The following is a 17928-nucleotide window of genomic DNA, read 5'->3' on the forward strand; positions in this document are numbered from 1 at the left end:
AGAATCTTACTAATATGTATGAACACCTGAAGGGAGGTTGTAAAGAAGAGAGAGCCAGAATCTTTTCAGTGGTACTCAGCCAAAGGGTAAAAGGAAATGGGGACAAATGAATTAAATTTCATTGAACCACAACAAAAAACGTTTACAATAAGTGTGCTCATACAGAGCAAGTTGTCTAGAGAGATTGTGGCCTTTACATGTGGAGACATAAAAAAAAAACCAGACATAGTCCTTGGTGAGTCACTGCAATTGACCCTGCTTTGGTGTGGTAGTGCTTGGACTACATGATGTCCAGGGGTCTCTATCTCAACAACTTTGTGGTTCTGTGATGAGCCAAAGACGTACTATAATTCCAAGCCTTTTAGGCAGCAATGAAATCTCCTTTCTGACATTTTCATTTAGGCTAAGTAATAAAATGGTCATTAGGTGACAGAAAAAATGAGAAAAAACATGACTATAGCCAGAGGGTTAGGGTAAGTCAGGTTGAAATTTCTTGCTTCACATAATATTTCATAATGATATGAAGTATAGCAAAGTATAGCAGGTTTCGAGAGAAGTACTGAGGAAATTTTTTTCAGAACACCAACTGAATGGTGATAAGGAAATTTTCAGCAATATTAGAATAGATAATTAGGTTCAGATCTATATCTCCCACATGCCAGCTGATTGCTCCAGCACTAAAAATATTAGGTACCAGGAATGTAATGATTTTGGGAGGGAAATGAGTGAAGATTAGACCAGAACCCATGGATTTGATGTACAAGTGGAAATCTGTAATTTGTCAAAACATGATTCAGAAAAGAACTGAAAACAGTAAAAGAACCTCACACGTATGTACACATACATATTCTCGCATATGCAAATATGAACAAAAACAATGTAGAAAATCACAGACAATACCTGAACAGTCATTTTATTCTAAGCTGAATTTGGTTGTAAATGAAACCTATGGAAAATACTGCTCAAAAGACCTATGGATTCCACCTAAGGGGAAAAAAGGTGAAGTCATTCCTGGTTGAAAATGACAGGGCTGTGAAACACTCATTTGCCTGACCTCCAGATGCCTGTAACAAGTAAAAAGCCTTGCAGATAGCTTGGGAAGTTTGAATCTGTCAAAACCCCACACTACTACTGTAAACTGATATTCTACACAACTTGCTAAACAAGACAGGATATTGGCAATTTTGCATGATGGCCAGAACAAGACTATAATGCTCAGTAGGACAAGGAACATTCAGTACCATAGTTGGGGTTAAATGGAAAGAAGTGAACTCTCAGATCATCTACCAAGTCTGATCCCTAGCACCTAGCACCTAAAATATATAAACTATTTTCCTTAGGTAGTACATGGAAGGTGATAGATAAATTCAGGGGACCTAAGCTAGAACCTCATCTAAAATGATGTGAACATTGTTCTGCATCAAATGAGCTATCTAAATCCCCAAAAGAATTCAGCTGCTGCAGCGCAGCGCATTACATAGACTCCTGGCCAGAGATGAATCCAGAATCCTGTAAACATCATTGAAAGAGCTACACGCTTCAAAGGAGCACATGAGAAAGGGCATACTAAGTCAATGTCCTAGGCATGCCTTTTGTCTGATAACTGAAACCCGTATTACAGAGAACCATGCAACTGAGGTGGTGGGAGTGGTATGAGACACACTTCAGACTCAAGTATAATTTATATCCCTGCAAAGGAAAGAAAAAAGATTCACTTGACTAACAGACGAATGCAAACATGAACATGATTCTGTAATTTGGTGGCTAGACACTCCTGTGGGAAGGGGAATACTTACATCACAGAATATTTTCACCTTTAAAGGTCTGGAATTTCCCTGAAGTCTTTTTGAAATAAAAACGCAGCAACATCCAGGGCTTCGGGAAGAACATTTTATTGCTAAGCATATCTTTAAACAAAATGCAACTAAGAAAAGAAAAAGAATCAAAAAGAAGAAGATAAAGAAAGGAAAAAAAAGCAATAACATCACGATAACTCAAATAAAAGTTCTCCAGGTTGTCCATAAAGCAACAGGGATATGGTAGTAGCCCACATACAGAAATGCACATGTTCCCAAAAACTGTCCAATAGAAACTTACACAAAAAGGAAAGTGTAAATATTTTTCCTTTAACTTAAAAAAGGAAAGCAAAAAGGAAAGGAAGAAAGAAAGCAGGAAATCATTTCACAAGACTCCAAGACTCCAAGAACAGCAATCTTTTACAGACATCAAGATATAATCAACTTTTATATAGTTTCGGCCAGTTTAGTCATCTAAAATCGTGCTTTCATACCTTTTTAAAACCTGTCTTATTTTTTCTTTTTAGTATAAAAAAATAAAAAAGAAAAAAGCTCAACCTCACACACTCGCACACGCACCACACACACGCACACATACACGCACTGAAAATATTTGTTAACATGAAAGCATCTTCTCTAAGTGTTTGAGAAGACTGGTTTTTTTTAATATAAGTTCCCATGTGCGTGTGTGTATCTGATGAAACTTCTTCAAAGTCAAATATTCATGCGACTTATAAACACCAGCAAGAGTAGATTTCTAAACCTAAACAGCTGATTAGTTTTCATCCGCATACAGCAAAAGTTTTCATTTCTGATATCCCAGGGTTCTCAACCTGTCTTGGTTTTTGTTGTTTCCCTCTCTGTCTCTCTCCCTCATCTGCTTCTTTGCACATGATAGGCATGGCCGTCAAACCACCTCACTATTGTTCTGTACAGTAAGATAATCCTTTTCACAATAACTGGGAAAATGTAGAAACCAAACAACCAAATTAAATAAGTTAAATAAAACATAAGACATTCCCAATTTAACCATAAAACAGTATATACACCATCAGGGTATCCATATAGAAATTATACTAGCAAAAAAATAGTAGTAAAATATGTAAACAAAATTTCAGATTTTTTTTTTGACACAGGTAACTGTGACAAAGCTAAAACACACGCTCCCTTTCACATTTTAAGGTTTGCTTTTGTTGTCTGTTTCTTTTTACTCTGTTCTTCAAGAACATTCTCATTCTGCATTAAGACCATAACAGAACTTCTGTTCCAGCCGTCCCATCAAACATACCATGATAAATATATCTGTGTGTATATATATATATTATATTATTAAATTAATTTTTCTTTTTTATTTTTTGTGTGTCACAGCAGCTTTATTTATTTTCTTTTATATAAAAGAGAAGGAAAAGGGAGAATAGGGCAAATGGAAAGACAGAGATGATCTGAAATGTCAAGCTACAAAATTAAAATATTACATATGTAAAACAGTTATATGCCAAAAAAAGATTTAATTTGCATTCTTTTACGAGTGTTTAGCTTTTCTGACATTTATTGGTCATGTCACACGTTGAACTCCAGTGGTGTCTTTCTGATCTCTTTATTAAACTGATTTATTATTAATTTTTGCATGCATTGCAATGTCACAGAACCAGAACCCAGAGGAAGGCTCCTTTATTTTTGCACAGTATGTTCAGCTCAGAATGGTTAATAACTTTAAAGCATTCTTTTTTCAATCTCTGAATCTTGTTAACCATACTTTGGTTGTCTAATGCACATTGAGTGCTATACTCAAAGCCAGTGGCTGATCAGAACAAACCCGTCTACTCTTCAGTTCTTCAGTGCAAATACTGGAGCAAGATCTAAGAGAACCAGCTTTCCATGACAATTTTCCTCAGCACCACTCATCAGACACTTTCACTGCGTTGTTAGCAAACAACTTAACTACAAGATGACGGATTCTAGAGACAATACAACCAGATATGCAGAGTAAACACCATGGGTAGCTTTTGAGTTCGTATATGGTAATAGTCTCTCTTTATTTATTATGAATTTTTTTTCCGAGATTTCTTCTCGAGTCTTGTCCTGGGTAACCCCCCACACCATTCCACTCTACTCTTCCCTCCCTCACCCAAAGGTAACCAAAGAAACCAAATAAAAACCAAGTCAAGAAACAAAACAAAACCAAACCAAAAAACCAACAATCTCCAAAATCTTTTATTCCCCTCCTCCAATCTCGAAAAATTATGTGTATGCTGGACACAGCCAGATCAGTTTGCTCAATATTTCTTTGTTTTTAATAATGTTTGTATTTTTTTATTTTTTCCTTCTTTTTTTCTTTTTTTGTTTTTTTTTTTTTTTTTTTTTTTTAAATAAGTAAACTGAAAAATTATTGATACAGTCAAGGATCACGAACATTGTTAAAGACTCACTTGGAGATATGAAACAAGTAAGCCATGAAGTCTTCTACCTTTGCAGAAAGTTCAGCGGAGGAGGAGATTTGGAGATGTCCAAGTTCACTAACAGAGCAGAGCTGTGCGCGCCATCTCCAGAACGCTTAGTGTGCTTTATAATACATTAGGGCAAAGTTTGCTGACTCCAAGTGATGACTTAGACATTAACAGTCACTGCTGAAATTTTTTCCCAATACTTTTTCCCACAAACGATATCTCCCAATCATCTCGTTTGCTGCAATGGTTCTGATATCTCAGTTAAATCTCATTAAGTATTTATATATTTATATATAAATAATTATTCTTTTTTACACATAATACTCTTTGTCCTTGTTTTTCTGCTTCTTGTGGCCGCTCTTTGAGCTCTGCTGCTTCTCCTTCACGAGCGTGCCGTTGCTCTGGGCTGAGTTGCTGATGTAGTTCCGCGTCTCGTCCACCTGATAGGACCCCTCGTCCCTGTTCCTGTACTTGTACATGGCGTACAGGAGGATGAGGATGCAGAGGGCGGCAGCAGCCACAATGCCGACGACCATCCCCGTTGTGCTGCTCGACTCACGGACCACCTCTGAGGCCCCCGGAACCCGTCTGATTCCCGGCTCCGTGGGGTTTGCTGTGGGCACATTACGGAACATGGGGGAAGTGATTAGCGGGCTCTTCAGCTTTGTGCTGTCTAGCTCATAGGCAGTGGGCAACGGAAGCAAGACTATGTCAGGCTGGGGTTTGAGCTCACGGTTATTCATTTTGCCGGCTGGCAATTTGGGAACCATCACAGTCGAGGACGAAGCTGTGGAGCGGATCAGCTCAGGGGACAAAGACGTGGTAGTAGTCCTACCAGTTTCGGAGACTTTGTTAGGTCTAAAGTCCTTGGATTCCCACTTGGGTGCGTGTGCTTTGTAGCCACCTTCGAAGATGGAAGTGGAAAGACTCTTATCTGTTACCAAGGAGAAGGTGGTGTAAAAATCTTCATCATCAGTAGGGGGTAGGTTAGAGTCAAAGGTTTCCCCTGAGCCATACCCAGATATCACCAAGCCATCATCATCACAACCATCGCTGCCTTGGTCCGACAAGCAAGGTAACCCCGCCTCAGAGGTCATGGACAGGGAATCTTTGGTGGTCTCAATAATGGTGAGGAGGGGGCGAAAGGTAGGGGGAAGTGTAATGAAAGGTGCACGAGTAGCAATAGGAGGGATATCTAAAGGGTCTTCTACAAGTAGAGGGATAACTAATTCACCTCCTGGGATGGAAAAGAGAAAAAAAAGAAGATTAGTACATTTTAATGACACAATGCACCATTCTCAGGTCACTTAAGGGTGAGAGAGGGTCTGGGCATTATGTAAAGGTGTCAGGGATCAGCTTTCTCTCTCTATCTACACTACCAACATAATTTCCTGGGGCTATCTTTCATTGTTCCCTTCCACCCTGCTCGGACATTGGTAAAGTGCATGCTCTGTTTCCTATCTATGCTAGGTACGTGCAGTGGAAAACCCTGAATTTTTGAAGACTCAAATTTTTTGATTTTTGGAGATACTCTCAAGTGACTCTGTGGTCTTCAATTTTTGGTAGTGATCTTTTTAAAGTATTTGGTTAGAAGACTATCTAAATTAATTACTTTAGTCTGTCATTGACCAGTGTTCCCCTAGATGTATTTTCCTTCACTCATCTTGCCATTTTTTCCTCTTCTGATTATTTTCATTTAAAATAACAGTGGTATTTTTTCTCTGACATTCTAATATGCTCACCCTCTGTAGCAGTCTATAAGTCCTTCCCCTAAGGTGCTTTCCATTCATCCATTTCTTCTTGATCATTGTTTGGCTTTTAAATTGTGGGAAGGTTCATGAAACTGAGGGATGAAATAAGAACCAAGTACTTACTGGGTCCAGGAAGGTACAGAGCTCTACTCACAGTTCATATCTTTTTAATTGTTCTTTAGCATTCTGTTTGAAACTAGGAATGTCCCTTTCCTTGAATCTTTAGGGGCTACTAGTGCCATGCTATCTTCATCTTCCAGTCTTCTTGATAGTCATTTACTATAATTTGATTAAAAATTAAGATAGATTTTATTATGATTGACAAAAAACTGAATAAAGACTTGATTAACCAAGTTAGCACTTGAGCCCAGGATGGTACTGCAGAAGTTGTCTTCACACCTTGTTACTTCTTGACAGGCAGACAGTTCACATCAGTTCTACTGATTTCTAGCATGACTGTTACCTGCCCACAGAGAGCTGAAAACAAGGTGGACTTATGGTCTCCTCTTCAAGCAGAACAATAAAGCTATAGATGCAACAACCTTACAACAATATAAGCTGCAAATGAAACAAGAAAATCAGTGCATCATTTCTATGATTTGGATTCTGAGCAGCAATATTGCTACTTTTAGGGTAAAAGCCCTGTGTTGTCTCTATATTATAATGTGACTGCACTTCTACTTTTGAGTCTATGGTAGTTAACACTCCACTGTTTTATACTGTGGACTAAAATAAAGTGCCAAATCTTATTAATTTATCTAATTTTTAAATTCTGATTATGTAGTCTGCTGATGATATACAGGTCATCAACAATTTTTTTTAGAGTGAACTATATGGTTTTTGAAAGTTTGTGTATAAATTTTCCCTTGGGTAATTTTTCTTTGCCAAGCCATTTAAGTAAGCAGCTTAAAATATAAATTGAATTGTTCAGCTGACATCATGAGAATAACCTAGATCTGTTCAAAGGAGTGAAACTCAGTAAGAAGTATTCCTAATGCACAGGAAATTTTGATTTATATTCACCATTGCTTAAGGAGGATGTACAAAAGGAATTATAGTTTCTAAATAAAGAATTCTGGGTTTTAGTTTTGTATTAATAACTGCTAATTAACAGTCTAGCATTATTACAATGCTGAATACATCAGGGTCAAAAATTCTACTCTCTCAAATCTACTCTATATATTACATACACTTGTTTCCCATTGAATTGTGCCAGTAATGTCCACAGAACATCTATAAGGAATATGGTCTAAAATACCTTCTAAATGTATTTGAAGAGCAATACATATGAACAAATTACACATTGAAGATAGAAATATACTGGAAAAGGTACTTAACAGTTTGATTAAATCTGGATAGCTGAAATAGCAATATGGCTTATTCTTTTCCTTAATGGGAAACTAAGTGGTGACACAGTTTAATCAATTGAAACAGTGGGAATTCTCTCAGAGGTACCAGGGTAGAAATTATGCCAAAATAAGAAATGCAGTATTTAGCCTATTTTCATGCAAAGCTAGTTTTAAGTTAAGATACAAAGGGCCAATTTGAACATATTGTTTAGTTTTTCTGAGCTTCCTCAGTATGTTCATATATCTATTTTGTTACTGCAGAGAGAATGAAGAAATAAGTATCAATGTCTCCAAACTACATGCTTTCAAAAAAATTATGTAAAAAAGCCTAAAGTGTAGTCTGCCAAATGGCTACACTGCATTTTGTGCTTATGCATCTGAGCTGTTTTCTTAGCAATGTAGAAACTAGAGCATGTAATATGATTTATGTATGTCCAGAAGGTCTATCCATGGCTTGAGCAGAGCATCTATAATCTATGCAAACAGGTGGTGTCAGGATGAACTTGGAGTATGCCTTAGGGGGAAAAGATCATCTGTAAGCCGGGTAAAAAAATGAATAAAAATAACAGTATTTAAGTGAGGATTTCATCAAATTGCATGAGTCTGGAATTTAAGTTCCAGAAAGTCAGGGATAGATAATGCTCCCTTAAATAGTTTTTTAAGATCAGTGTTTTGCTGTTCAATTGCAATACTCATCTGTGATTTTCATTCATTATCTGTGACGCTCACCTGGAAAAAAAAAGTTTGTCAGCTTTTAATTGCTCATCTGGAGTCTTGAAGTGCCTTTGTTCTTAAAAGCTATTATACTGATCTACAGCATCAGTATGTAGTTGATCTGCCACCCATTGGAGCAATATTTTGGGTAGTTTCTGTCCAAAGAGAAGTTATTCTGGTCCTGTTAATGATTAATTTTCTGGAAGGAATCACACATATCTTACATTTAATATGAAGGCCTTCCTTTTGCCCCAGTGACCTTTGCATCTAAAACCAGGTCATAGTTATATACTTTTTGTTGCTTTCGAGGACTTGAGATAATGATCAAGACTACTGGAATATAAAAGTACTTACAGCTGTCTTGAAATATTAAGTAAAATTGATAAACTTGCTAAGATAAGTGGGGCTTTACTTAAGTGATGGATAAAATAATGGAGCTTTTCGATGCCAGCAAGACTGTTGGATGGAAGGCAATAAGACAAAGTCAGGACTAAGTTTTACAAAGCTTTAATCTCTCTGTGTATGTGAAGAGAGAAATAGCTTTCATATTGCATGCTACATACTGCACTGGATTAATTTGGATACAATTATTTAATCTCATCACTAATTTTTATTCCAAATTGTCCAATGATCCACACTATGGTTACTTGCATACTCAAGAAATTAAGAGACTGTTTAAGGTCCTTCATTAGGAATCAATTATTCATCAAGGAGTTAATTTGTTACACTTACTTTTGTGGGGTATCAGGAAGATGCAAGGGTGGTTTGATTTTTAATTGTTTTTATTGTCTGTAATAGAAAGAACTGAAACCAAATAAAGCTGTGTGACACTAAGTCAGAAAAAGCATTCTACACTTCTCTTTTATTGCATTGTTAGGCATCTATGCAAAACTCACAGCAAACTTGAAGCTGTAGGTCTAACAGGATGCAAGCACAATGAATACTTCTTGGAATATGTGATTTATAGAGGAATAAAAACATCCTTAAAAATGGCATGATAAAAATGCCACTCAGTCTAAGAGAAATGTGTTATTTAAGGATAACAGGGAATGTAAATCCTGAAAAGCTCCCAGGAACGGGTGAGAAATATGATCACCAATATCCATGGAGCAAGTGCAAACTTTCATCTCATACCTGCAAACAGCTCTGTAAGGGGTTCTACATTTCTACACGTAAGAGATGTGAGAGGGAGTCTGATGACCAGCAGATAATGAGTGTGTGTGTAGGGGAAAGCATCTTTCACAGAAAAATGGCTGAGGGTACAGGAAGCTGCCTGGAGCCAGTGGTCCTTCGATGGTGGAGTAGTGTTGCCTCTTGCCCAGACCCTACATCAGTTTAAAGGTAAACACAGAAAGATTTAAAGAAAAAAAATCAGCCACTTGGTTGTCAGGAATATCTTATGCAAGATTTAGATCCTGGATGGTTTGCTGTGGAAGGCAAATGTTTTATAGATTTAGGCCTCTAGAAAAAGCTAAAGAGGAGTCCCTGAAAAACCTTACATGAAGGGAAATATGTTTGAGAAAGCTTTTATATTTGTCAAGTTTTCTTTTCTCCTCACAATGTCTAACCATTTTTCAATTGCAAAATTAATGCTTTGCAGTCTTGCATAAAACTTACAGGTTCAATTTCCAAATTGCTCTACTCTGTGGAGAAAAAAAAAAAAAAGAAAAGCAAGGCTGCAACCTGTTTTGGGCCAAGGTTTTCAAACAAATATTCATGTAAGACTTAGATTCTGCTTGTGAATTTCACAATGATTTTCCAGATTTATTTTCTTGAATAGAAATATGTTTTTTAAATAGTTCCTCTTGACAACACAGTGCCAATGAACTTAAAAAAAAAGAGAAACAGGTAAAATTGTTTTCTCTGCAGTGACACAGATGCAAAACTTATTTACTCATCAACAGTGTAGATAAAAAAACCCCAAAAACCCAAACCTCAAAAAACTTAACACCAAACTGGAAGGAGCTCTGAGAGCTGGAAATCTTATACCAAAGAGCCCAGCTTGGCCTCATCCCAGAAAGTGTGCATATATTAATTAAAAATTAGCCTTTTAATCTAGCACATACACTACTTTCATGGAGTTGTGCTTCTCTTTAAACTAGCAAGAGCACTGGGGATATAAAAGGTCTATTTAAGCCTTGGAGCTGCCCTGCTTTTTGCTTTATGAGCATATTTATAGATATATAATTCATATCTCTGGAGTAGAGCTCCAGTCAGAGTCCTCTGCCACTGGAAAAGACAGAGTGTTTAAAATTTAATAGAAGTCTTATGAACTGTGAGGATGGTGTGGGCAAGCCAGGAATGCAGAGGGCACCAAAAATACGATAAATAAAACAACATGGAAAACTGCAGCAGCTGCTGGTTTTCATCTTTAGAGCCACAACTACTTCAGTGGAGTTTCAGGCATCAAACTGATACAGGACAAAAGGCACACAAAAAGAAAGCCTGAAAAATTCATCTTCTCCTGATGATGATAAGGAACACACCTTATTGTCTCTCTCTTTTCCAGCTGCAACCAAGAAGCTTTAAAATGTCATCCATAAAGGCTGCACAATTCATCCACTCCTGCAGGTAGTTGAAATTCTGCAACCAAAGTTTGCAATTTTCATTCTATTTTTCTGATGTTCCTCTGAAGTCTGACTCCATTTTTAATATTAAATACTTTCCAGAGAAATAATTCCTTACCTTTTCCTCCTCTGTATCAGCTCAATAATTCCTTATTAAAACACTGAGTTCATAAATTTCAGTCTAACGGTATTTAGTTAATTCTGCTTTGAGTCCTCTGAGGATAAAAAGAGGAAATTATTCAGAATATAGTTTCTGATTCAAAGGAAAGATGATGCTAACATAAAACCTAGTATATGAACATTCTCAGTATTTTCTACTCTTGCAGTCTAAATTAAGTGCAATTGACAGAGAGTAGTAGAGAGAAAAACATTATTTCCACAATAGAACACTGCAACTCTTTATCTCAGATATCTCCTTTTCATTTCAGAGACTATATAGTCCTCAAAGTGATTCGATAAAACTGGATTTCAGGTGGAGTTGGTTGAAAAGCACTTCCTAAACCCCTCTCTCCAACTATTTTAAAAGACATCAGGAAATGCAGTGCTTCCCACAGATGGCTCATGAGCAAAAGGAAGGCACCGAGTTTGAGAGGTCATAAATCCCAAGTTAATGCTGGGCTGTCTGTTACTGATGTAAATTATTGGTGACTGTTGTGGAGTTTCAGTGAAACAGAACCTTCCAGAGAGGTCCTGACATCATGTCCAGCAGCAAAATTCTAGAGCAAAATCAAGTGTTTTGGTCCTCAGGCACTGAGCTTTTCTGAACCAATTGAGGCATGCCCTCTTCTATCTCCCACCATTATGTCAAACTTTTATGATTATGTGGTGACAGCTTCCTATTCAGTATAATTATTTGTTGTATTTTCACTATCAGTTGTCTCAGGGACTTGATGAACCTAACATACCTACTGAGCACAGCATTACTATGCAGAAATGGTGAAAACATACGTACTTATAAAGAACTACAGCTTTCTCTTACTTTCAGTCATGCTTTTTGAAGAAAATAATGCAAACTTCTTTTGTAGTAAGGAAATTTTAGAGGTTCAGGATCTGTCAGCATAATTTCTTCATGATGCTATCAAGGCTGATACTAATAGTAATATGGTAGGTGCACCAACCTGGTAAGAGTTCACTTGAGAGTATCATTTAGATTGGACTTCAGGCACATAATCAGCAATGAAAAAATTTGATAGAAATAAAATCCTTTCATGGGAATAAAGTAAGAGTGGTGTACAGCTGCAGTAGGAAAACCCAGAAAACTACCAAAATTCTAAGGAAGCCCCATGAATTTTGACTTTATATGAAGGCTTACACCACCAGGTTAAATACAATTTAAGTAGCATGAAAAGAAGCAAAATTACTGGTGATTTGTGTGGGGAAAGGGAAAGAGTGGGACTGAAAAAGAACAGAACCAAACTGCCTCAGACTCCTTCACCCCATCCTATGCACAGTACAATATGGCAATTGACAATATACAAAGAGCACATAACATAAAGTCAAATAAAAATTCATTAGAAATAAAAAAACTCATATATATTCCTAAAACAAAACTATACACAAGAAAATAAAAATGCCACAGCAATAAGGTCAGAGAAAGGAAAAAACAGAACAAGTAATTCACTTAATCAGCAAAAGAAAGATCAAAACCTATGAGAACTGAAAAAAACTTATGAAAATCAAAAACATTATTTCCTTTTAAAAAAGGTAACAAAAAAAAATAAATAAAAATATTTAGAAAGCATACCACATTGATTTCATAACAGTCAACTTACATCAACAAATTGCCCGCATGTTTTTTGGCATGAAAGGAAAAATTTACAAAAGAAAGTTGTGTAAGAATGCTCTTGGACAAGAAGCATTGCCACATTCTTGTAACTTGCTTTTTTTGCTGTTGTTTCTTAAAAACTTTTTTAGCAAAATGTTTATTATTTTGTTTTAAATATATTTGTTTTACAACAAAGGGCGATACAGGGAGGCAACAACACATACATCCACACCACATAACATGAAAAGAAAAAAATCTTGCACCTTAACAAATTTGAACTTTTTTTTTTTTCTGCTGTTTTTGGTTGTATTTTTTATCTTATGTAAAGTTGTTAGCATATTGCAGTTGAAAAATCCTGTACAATTTATTGAATTTACTTTTGCTTGTTTGCATATCTACACATATAATGTTTTTTGAAAAGCAAAGTTTGTTGCTTTTTTGCCTTTTTGGTCAATTTGATATATATTTTTTTAAACATTTTCTTTTTTTCTATAATTTTTGTGTGTGTGTGTTTTAAGGAATGGATGACTGCACATAAAATTTTAACAATGCTAAAGAAAGGGGTGGTGAAGGGGAACTTATGGGAAGAAAAAATGCTTAGGGTGGATGGAGTGGGAGTGTAAAAATCTATGAGTGTACTACACAGGAGATGAAGATGATGGGAGTGAATGTGTAAGTCAGTTGCCATGTCCATGTAAGGGCGGTACGGAGTGATCTAGCAGCATTAGAGCTTCTGGCTGTAAGGAAGGGATGGGCAATATACAAAAACAAATGAGCATATTCATGCCCATCAACAAAAAGAAAGAACAGAACTCTAACATTGACAATCTCACAAACCCTAAGCTGCAACTTCTTCAACATGCAAGTTACAAAAAATTAATAATTATAGTATTAATATTTACATTTTCATTAAAGGTTCTCAAATTATAAAAACAGTTAAGACTTTTCCCTACTAAAAATAGCAGTAAAAATACATAAACTAATAATAATAATAATAATAATAATAATAATAATAATAATAATAATAATAATAATAATAATAATAATAATAATAATAATAATAGTAATAATAATAACCAGAGAGTAAAACAAAAAAACCAAGGAAACTAGTTTTATGCACTGAAATTAGAACAACTTCATCTGTAGCTGCCCACAGCCTTCTTGTTCTAAGAATCATCTTTTCTGAAGTTCATCAGATTGGCATCAGTATTCTCAGCAATTTGAGACAATCATTTCTTGAGTACATCAAATGTACTGTTTCAAATGTAAAGATTGTGTTTGCCCAGCCCATTCCCACTGTCAAATTAGACTGCTTTTACATTCAGATTCCCTGAAGAATCTCAAAAATACAGCTGTAGGATTCTGCCAGTGAAGTAGTTCCTTATTTAAAGACAGAAATAGAGGGGAAAAAATTGCAGAAAACAATTCATAACTCTTTTGTTTTGTTTTTTTTTTCATTATTAGATTGGAACAAACCAAATCTAAGATAGAAATTCAACCATTGAAAAGAAATACATCAAAATATAACTATGTAGAGATATACTAAAAAAAAAAGCAAAAAATGAAAAAGAGAACTTTGTTCCCAGGAAGAAGGGAGATAAGAACAATTGCTGGATTTCAAAATTTTATTTTTAAAGAAAAAATTATTCCACACACTTTCAAAGATGGACAAACCAGATGCACACATTGAAAGGAACAGACAAAGCAGTCTAGGGACACTTTCGTAATTTGAATTATTTTTTAAAATGATTGGATTATCTTTCCTTCCGTCCCCCTCTCATTCAAATATGTTTTCAATTGTTGGCCAAAAACCCCACCATCCTTGAGTGTTGCTTTTTTTTTTAATACATCTTTTTTTTTCATCACTTATTTTTAAAATAAACATGGAGAGGAAAAAAAAAAAGACGTGCAGTCTGGATGTACGTCATAAATAGACATAGAAAAAGATAGAAGAAATTGGCTGAGATCGACAAATGGGTTATATAATAGCTTAATTTTACTGTAGGATGTTAATAATAATGCATGCTTAAAGTAAGTTGCATTTAGGGAAAGTAGAAAAACAGAAGAGCAAGCAAGGATTTGGGGGGCGGGCAGGCAGAAGGGAAGGGGTGGACAAGGGCTGTACCATCCATGCCTCTCCAGAAAGGGCAAAGCACATTCCAGCAGGATCTCTGCATTTTTGGGGGAGGTCAGAAGGGGGAAAGGGTGAGGAGAAATTATAAGCTATGCTAGGATATACTTTTCACCCGTCTATGACCTATTTGACTCCACTCAAAACACCAGACTCCATCCCTTGTTCTGACTGTAACTCTTCAAGGCACACCTGAAATCAGTGGCATCTATTTTTCTGTCTAGTGGCAGAAAATGTTGCCACTGCGAGCATTAAGACAGAGACTACTTTCTCCTATGACATAAAAGTATTAAAAGTTCTGGGAGATATTACTAATTGGTTCTTTCCTAAAACTGCATCCCAGATACTATATGTCTGAGAGGGGTCCTCAGCTTCCTCTGAATTCCTTAATGAAACATATGAAGCCTGAATTTTTCTTGTATAAAAACCATCACCCAGACATCAGAGTCCTTCCAGGAAGGAACTCAGGACCCCAGACAAACAAACTGTTTTGTTTAGTGTTTTAAAAGACCACAAAATTACATATAAAGCTCTGGACCCTGCCTAAGATGAATCTCTTCAGGAGGTGGGAAAATCAGGCTGTAAGCACTGTATACACCTTAGCTTTCCGTCAGGAATGTCAGCAAGATCATTCCATAAGCCATCATAAGGCTATGCTACCACCAATCAGTTGAAGTGGGAGCTATCTTGACATTGAATTTCTGGGAATAATGGGGATATCCTCCCTGTGGATGTGGCAAGGGTACTTAATGCAAATAGGATAACAAACAGGTAGGATCTTTTGGTATTTATTAACATGAGGAGCAATAGCACCTCTAAAGCCACTGATAGATCAGAGTTAGTTCTGGGGAATATTACATAAGTATAAACCCCACAAAAATTAAATAGCCTGGGTTGATTTTAGATGTATTACTGAAAAGTGTCCAGTTCTGACACTTACATAAGTTATATAAGTTATATAAGAGCTCTACTGCAGAAGTGATGAGGTTGCACTGACTAACAGCACAGTGCAGCTGCAGCTGGAATGTACCATGCCTATGCTGGGAGGCTGCACTGGACCTATCTCCTACATCCCTTTGGTAAACATGTTAGGAAGGGGAGAAGTTAAACCACAGAAGAGGAAACCTGGTCAGGGTTATCTCATCAAGGACAAAACATGCAGGTTAGAGGAAGCAAAATATTGATCAACATAGGAAAATGTGGGGATTAGTTTGTGGATTAGAAAAATTTGGTTAGGAATATGAAAAAAACAATTACAGAAGTGAGGCCTTTTCAGACCACAGTGGAGATTTTTTTTTGGCAAGGTTACAAGGATAGTGTCCCTGGACATCACTCCCCACCAGGATTCTGAGCCTCTGGTTTAATTGTACTTAGGGAGTTTCACAAAGAGGCATTTAAGCTTTGAATTTTAATCAGTATTTGTCATGACTTGCAGCTGGATTTTCAGAGCAGTGAAATATCCCCCTTCAGCACATTAGAACTGAGTGCCTTCTCTTTGATGCAAAACAGACTGTAAGGCATGAGTCTGGTTGCCAACTGTGCAATCTATGTCAGGCCTCTCCAGAAAATACTATGCCCTATTTGATGATAAATGCCTAACTCATTGCATGAGGGTCTGGAAAAGCCTTTTACTGCCTGAAAGATCAAAAGAGAAAGAGAGAACCACAACTGGAGCCAGAAACACTTAAAGAGATGACAAGATTTTGTAAAGGAAATCTTGAGGTTAGCCTTACAAGAGGATTTGAAAGGTGCCAAGCAATTTTTTTATTTGGTCAATACAGAGGCTTGAATAGAAGTAGAGCTCTTCGGAAAATCTGGGTTCAAAAATTTCTGTTGAGGCTCAGAAAACCTTCTTCAGTCTTTGAGAAAATCCTGGCTGTTAACAGTCAAAACTAGATGTCCTAATTTGAAAATTGGGTCCTAAATGCTTCCACATGAAGCTACAAGATGCTATTTTATTACTGAACACTTAGCAAATTATTCCTCAGAAAAAAACAAAGACTAAAAAGCATAACTGGTGAAGCTTTTTTTTTTTTATTTTCAAAAAATCAAAGTAGATCAGAGGACTGGGAGTATAAACATCTGTATTATCAAAGCTTGCAAGTTTCTCGCTTGAAGGATCAAGCTGATAGCCAGTATTTTCAAATGAAATAATCCATATATCAACAGGGAAACAATTATACAAACAGCCCCTTGTTCAGTGACTTCAATGATAAAGTTTTATTATACTATTTTTTGTTTTCAAGTTGCATTTTAAAGAGAAATGAAAGAATTGAAGGCAATGCACATTTCTCTCTCTCTCTCTCTCTCTCTCTCTCTGTGTTAAACAGTAATATGAAAGATGGATGGTCAATTAGGATCTAGAGCTACATTACTGTACCCAGGTTCATGCTACCCTCTGGAACTTCCATGTCTTTTACCACTCTAGTCACAGAATCACAGAATTACAGAACCACAGAATTACAGAATCACAGAATATGCTGAGTTGAAAGGGACCCACTAAGATTATGAGTCCAAGTCGTGGCCCTGCACAGCACCTTTCCCAAGATGAGTTCCACCATGCACCCAAGAGCTTTGTATAAACACCTGACCTCTGGCAGGCTTGGTGCTGTGACCACTTCCCTGGGGACCATGTTCTAGTGCCCAACCACCCTTTGGGTGAAAAACCTTCTTCTCAAATCCAACCTAAACCTCCCCTGACACAGCTTCATGTCCTTGCGCTCCATTAAACCTATCAGTTTCTCTTTTCCCTAACACACTGAATCCCACATTGACTTCTGTCCACTGCAACACAACTCTGGCTCTTCCTGCTTGTGCTAGCTCCCAAAACAACGTGTTCATTCCTGCATGCTTTTAACCTTTCATAGTGCTCTTCAGACATCCAGCCAAACCAATGCTTAGCATACCACGAGTTACAAATAGCTTATAGATTAATAGGACTAAATACTAGTTTTCAAAGAAAACCCTCTTCCCTACACCCAGCTAAGAATAAAAATCTGTTCCTGTGATTACCATCAGCTATCTGCACTAATTTAAGCTGCAAGAGAAATGTATTGAATTATCTGGTCCACTACAAAACACAGAGATAGGAAGAGCCTAAGAATATAAATTAGTTATATCACTTCCCTTGCACCAGCTGTTTATACTGGTAAAAAGCTCTCTCATTCTAAGCCCACGGGCATGTCTGAAGCTTAGAAATAAAAAGCAATCCATAGTAAGAATATATATATTAGAATGACTGGCAAAGTCCCACATGCTGTTCTGTTTGGGTTTGTATGTAATAGTTAATTAGCAGGGCTTCTTTATAGCAATGAGCTAAAAACTATCACCAGAAATGAAAGAACATTTATTGCTCTGAGAGCTAAGGTAATCATAGAGCTAAACTACCACAGCAGTAAAGAATTTTTC

The 17928-nt window shown here is 36.6% G+C and overlaps 1 protein-coding gene across 32 annotated transcripts in view; it reads right to left on the reverse strand.

The window, feature by feature from the left end:
* Window positions 1-1876: 1876 nt before the first annotated feature.
* NRXN3 (neurexin 3) overlaps window positions 1877-17928 on the reverse strand; it is a 967067-nt gene continuing 951015 nt past the window's right edge. For 14 of the 32 annotated variants that reach the window (XM_033061705.1, XM_033061707.1, XM_033061704.1 and 11 more), the window contains one exon: window positions 1877-5480. In XM_033061705.1, the coding sequence (XP_032917596.1) occupies window positions 4555-5480 (926 nt within the window). In that variant the 3' untranslated portion in view covers window positions 1877-4554. Of the gene's footprint in view, window positions 5481-12926; window positions 13127-17928 lie in introns of those variants that run through there. The other 18 variants (XM_033061720.1, XM_042779349.1, XM_033061722.1 and 15 more) reach the window with 3 other exon arrangements.

Source organism: Catharus ustulatus, chromosome 6 (genome assembly GCF_009819885.2).
Source record: "Catharus ustulatus isolate bCatUst1 chromosome 6, bCatUst1.pri.v2, whole genome shotgun sequence".
Lineage (NCBI taxonomy): Eukaryota > Metazoa > Chordata > Aves > Passeriformes > Turdidae > Catharus > Catharus ustulatus.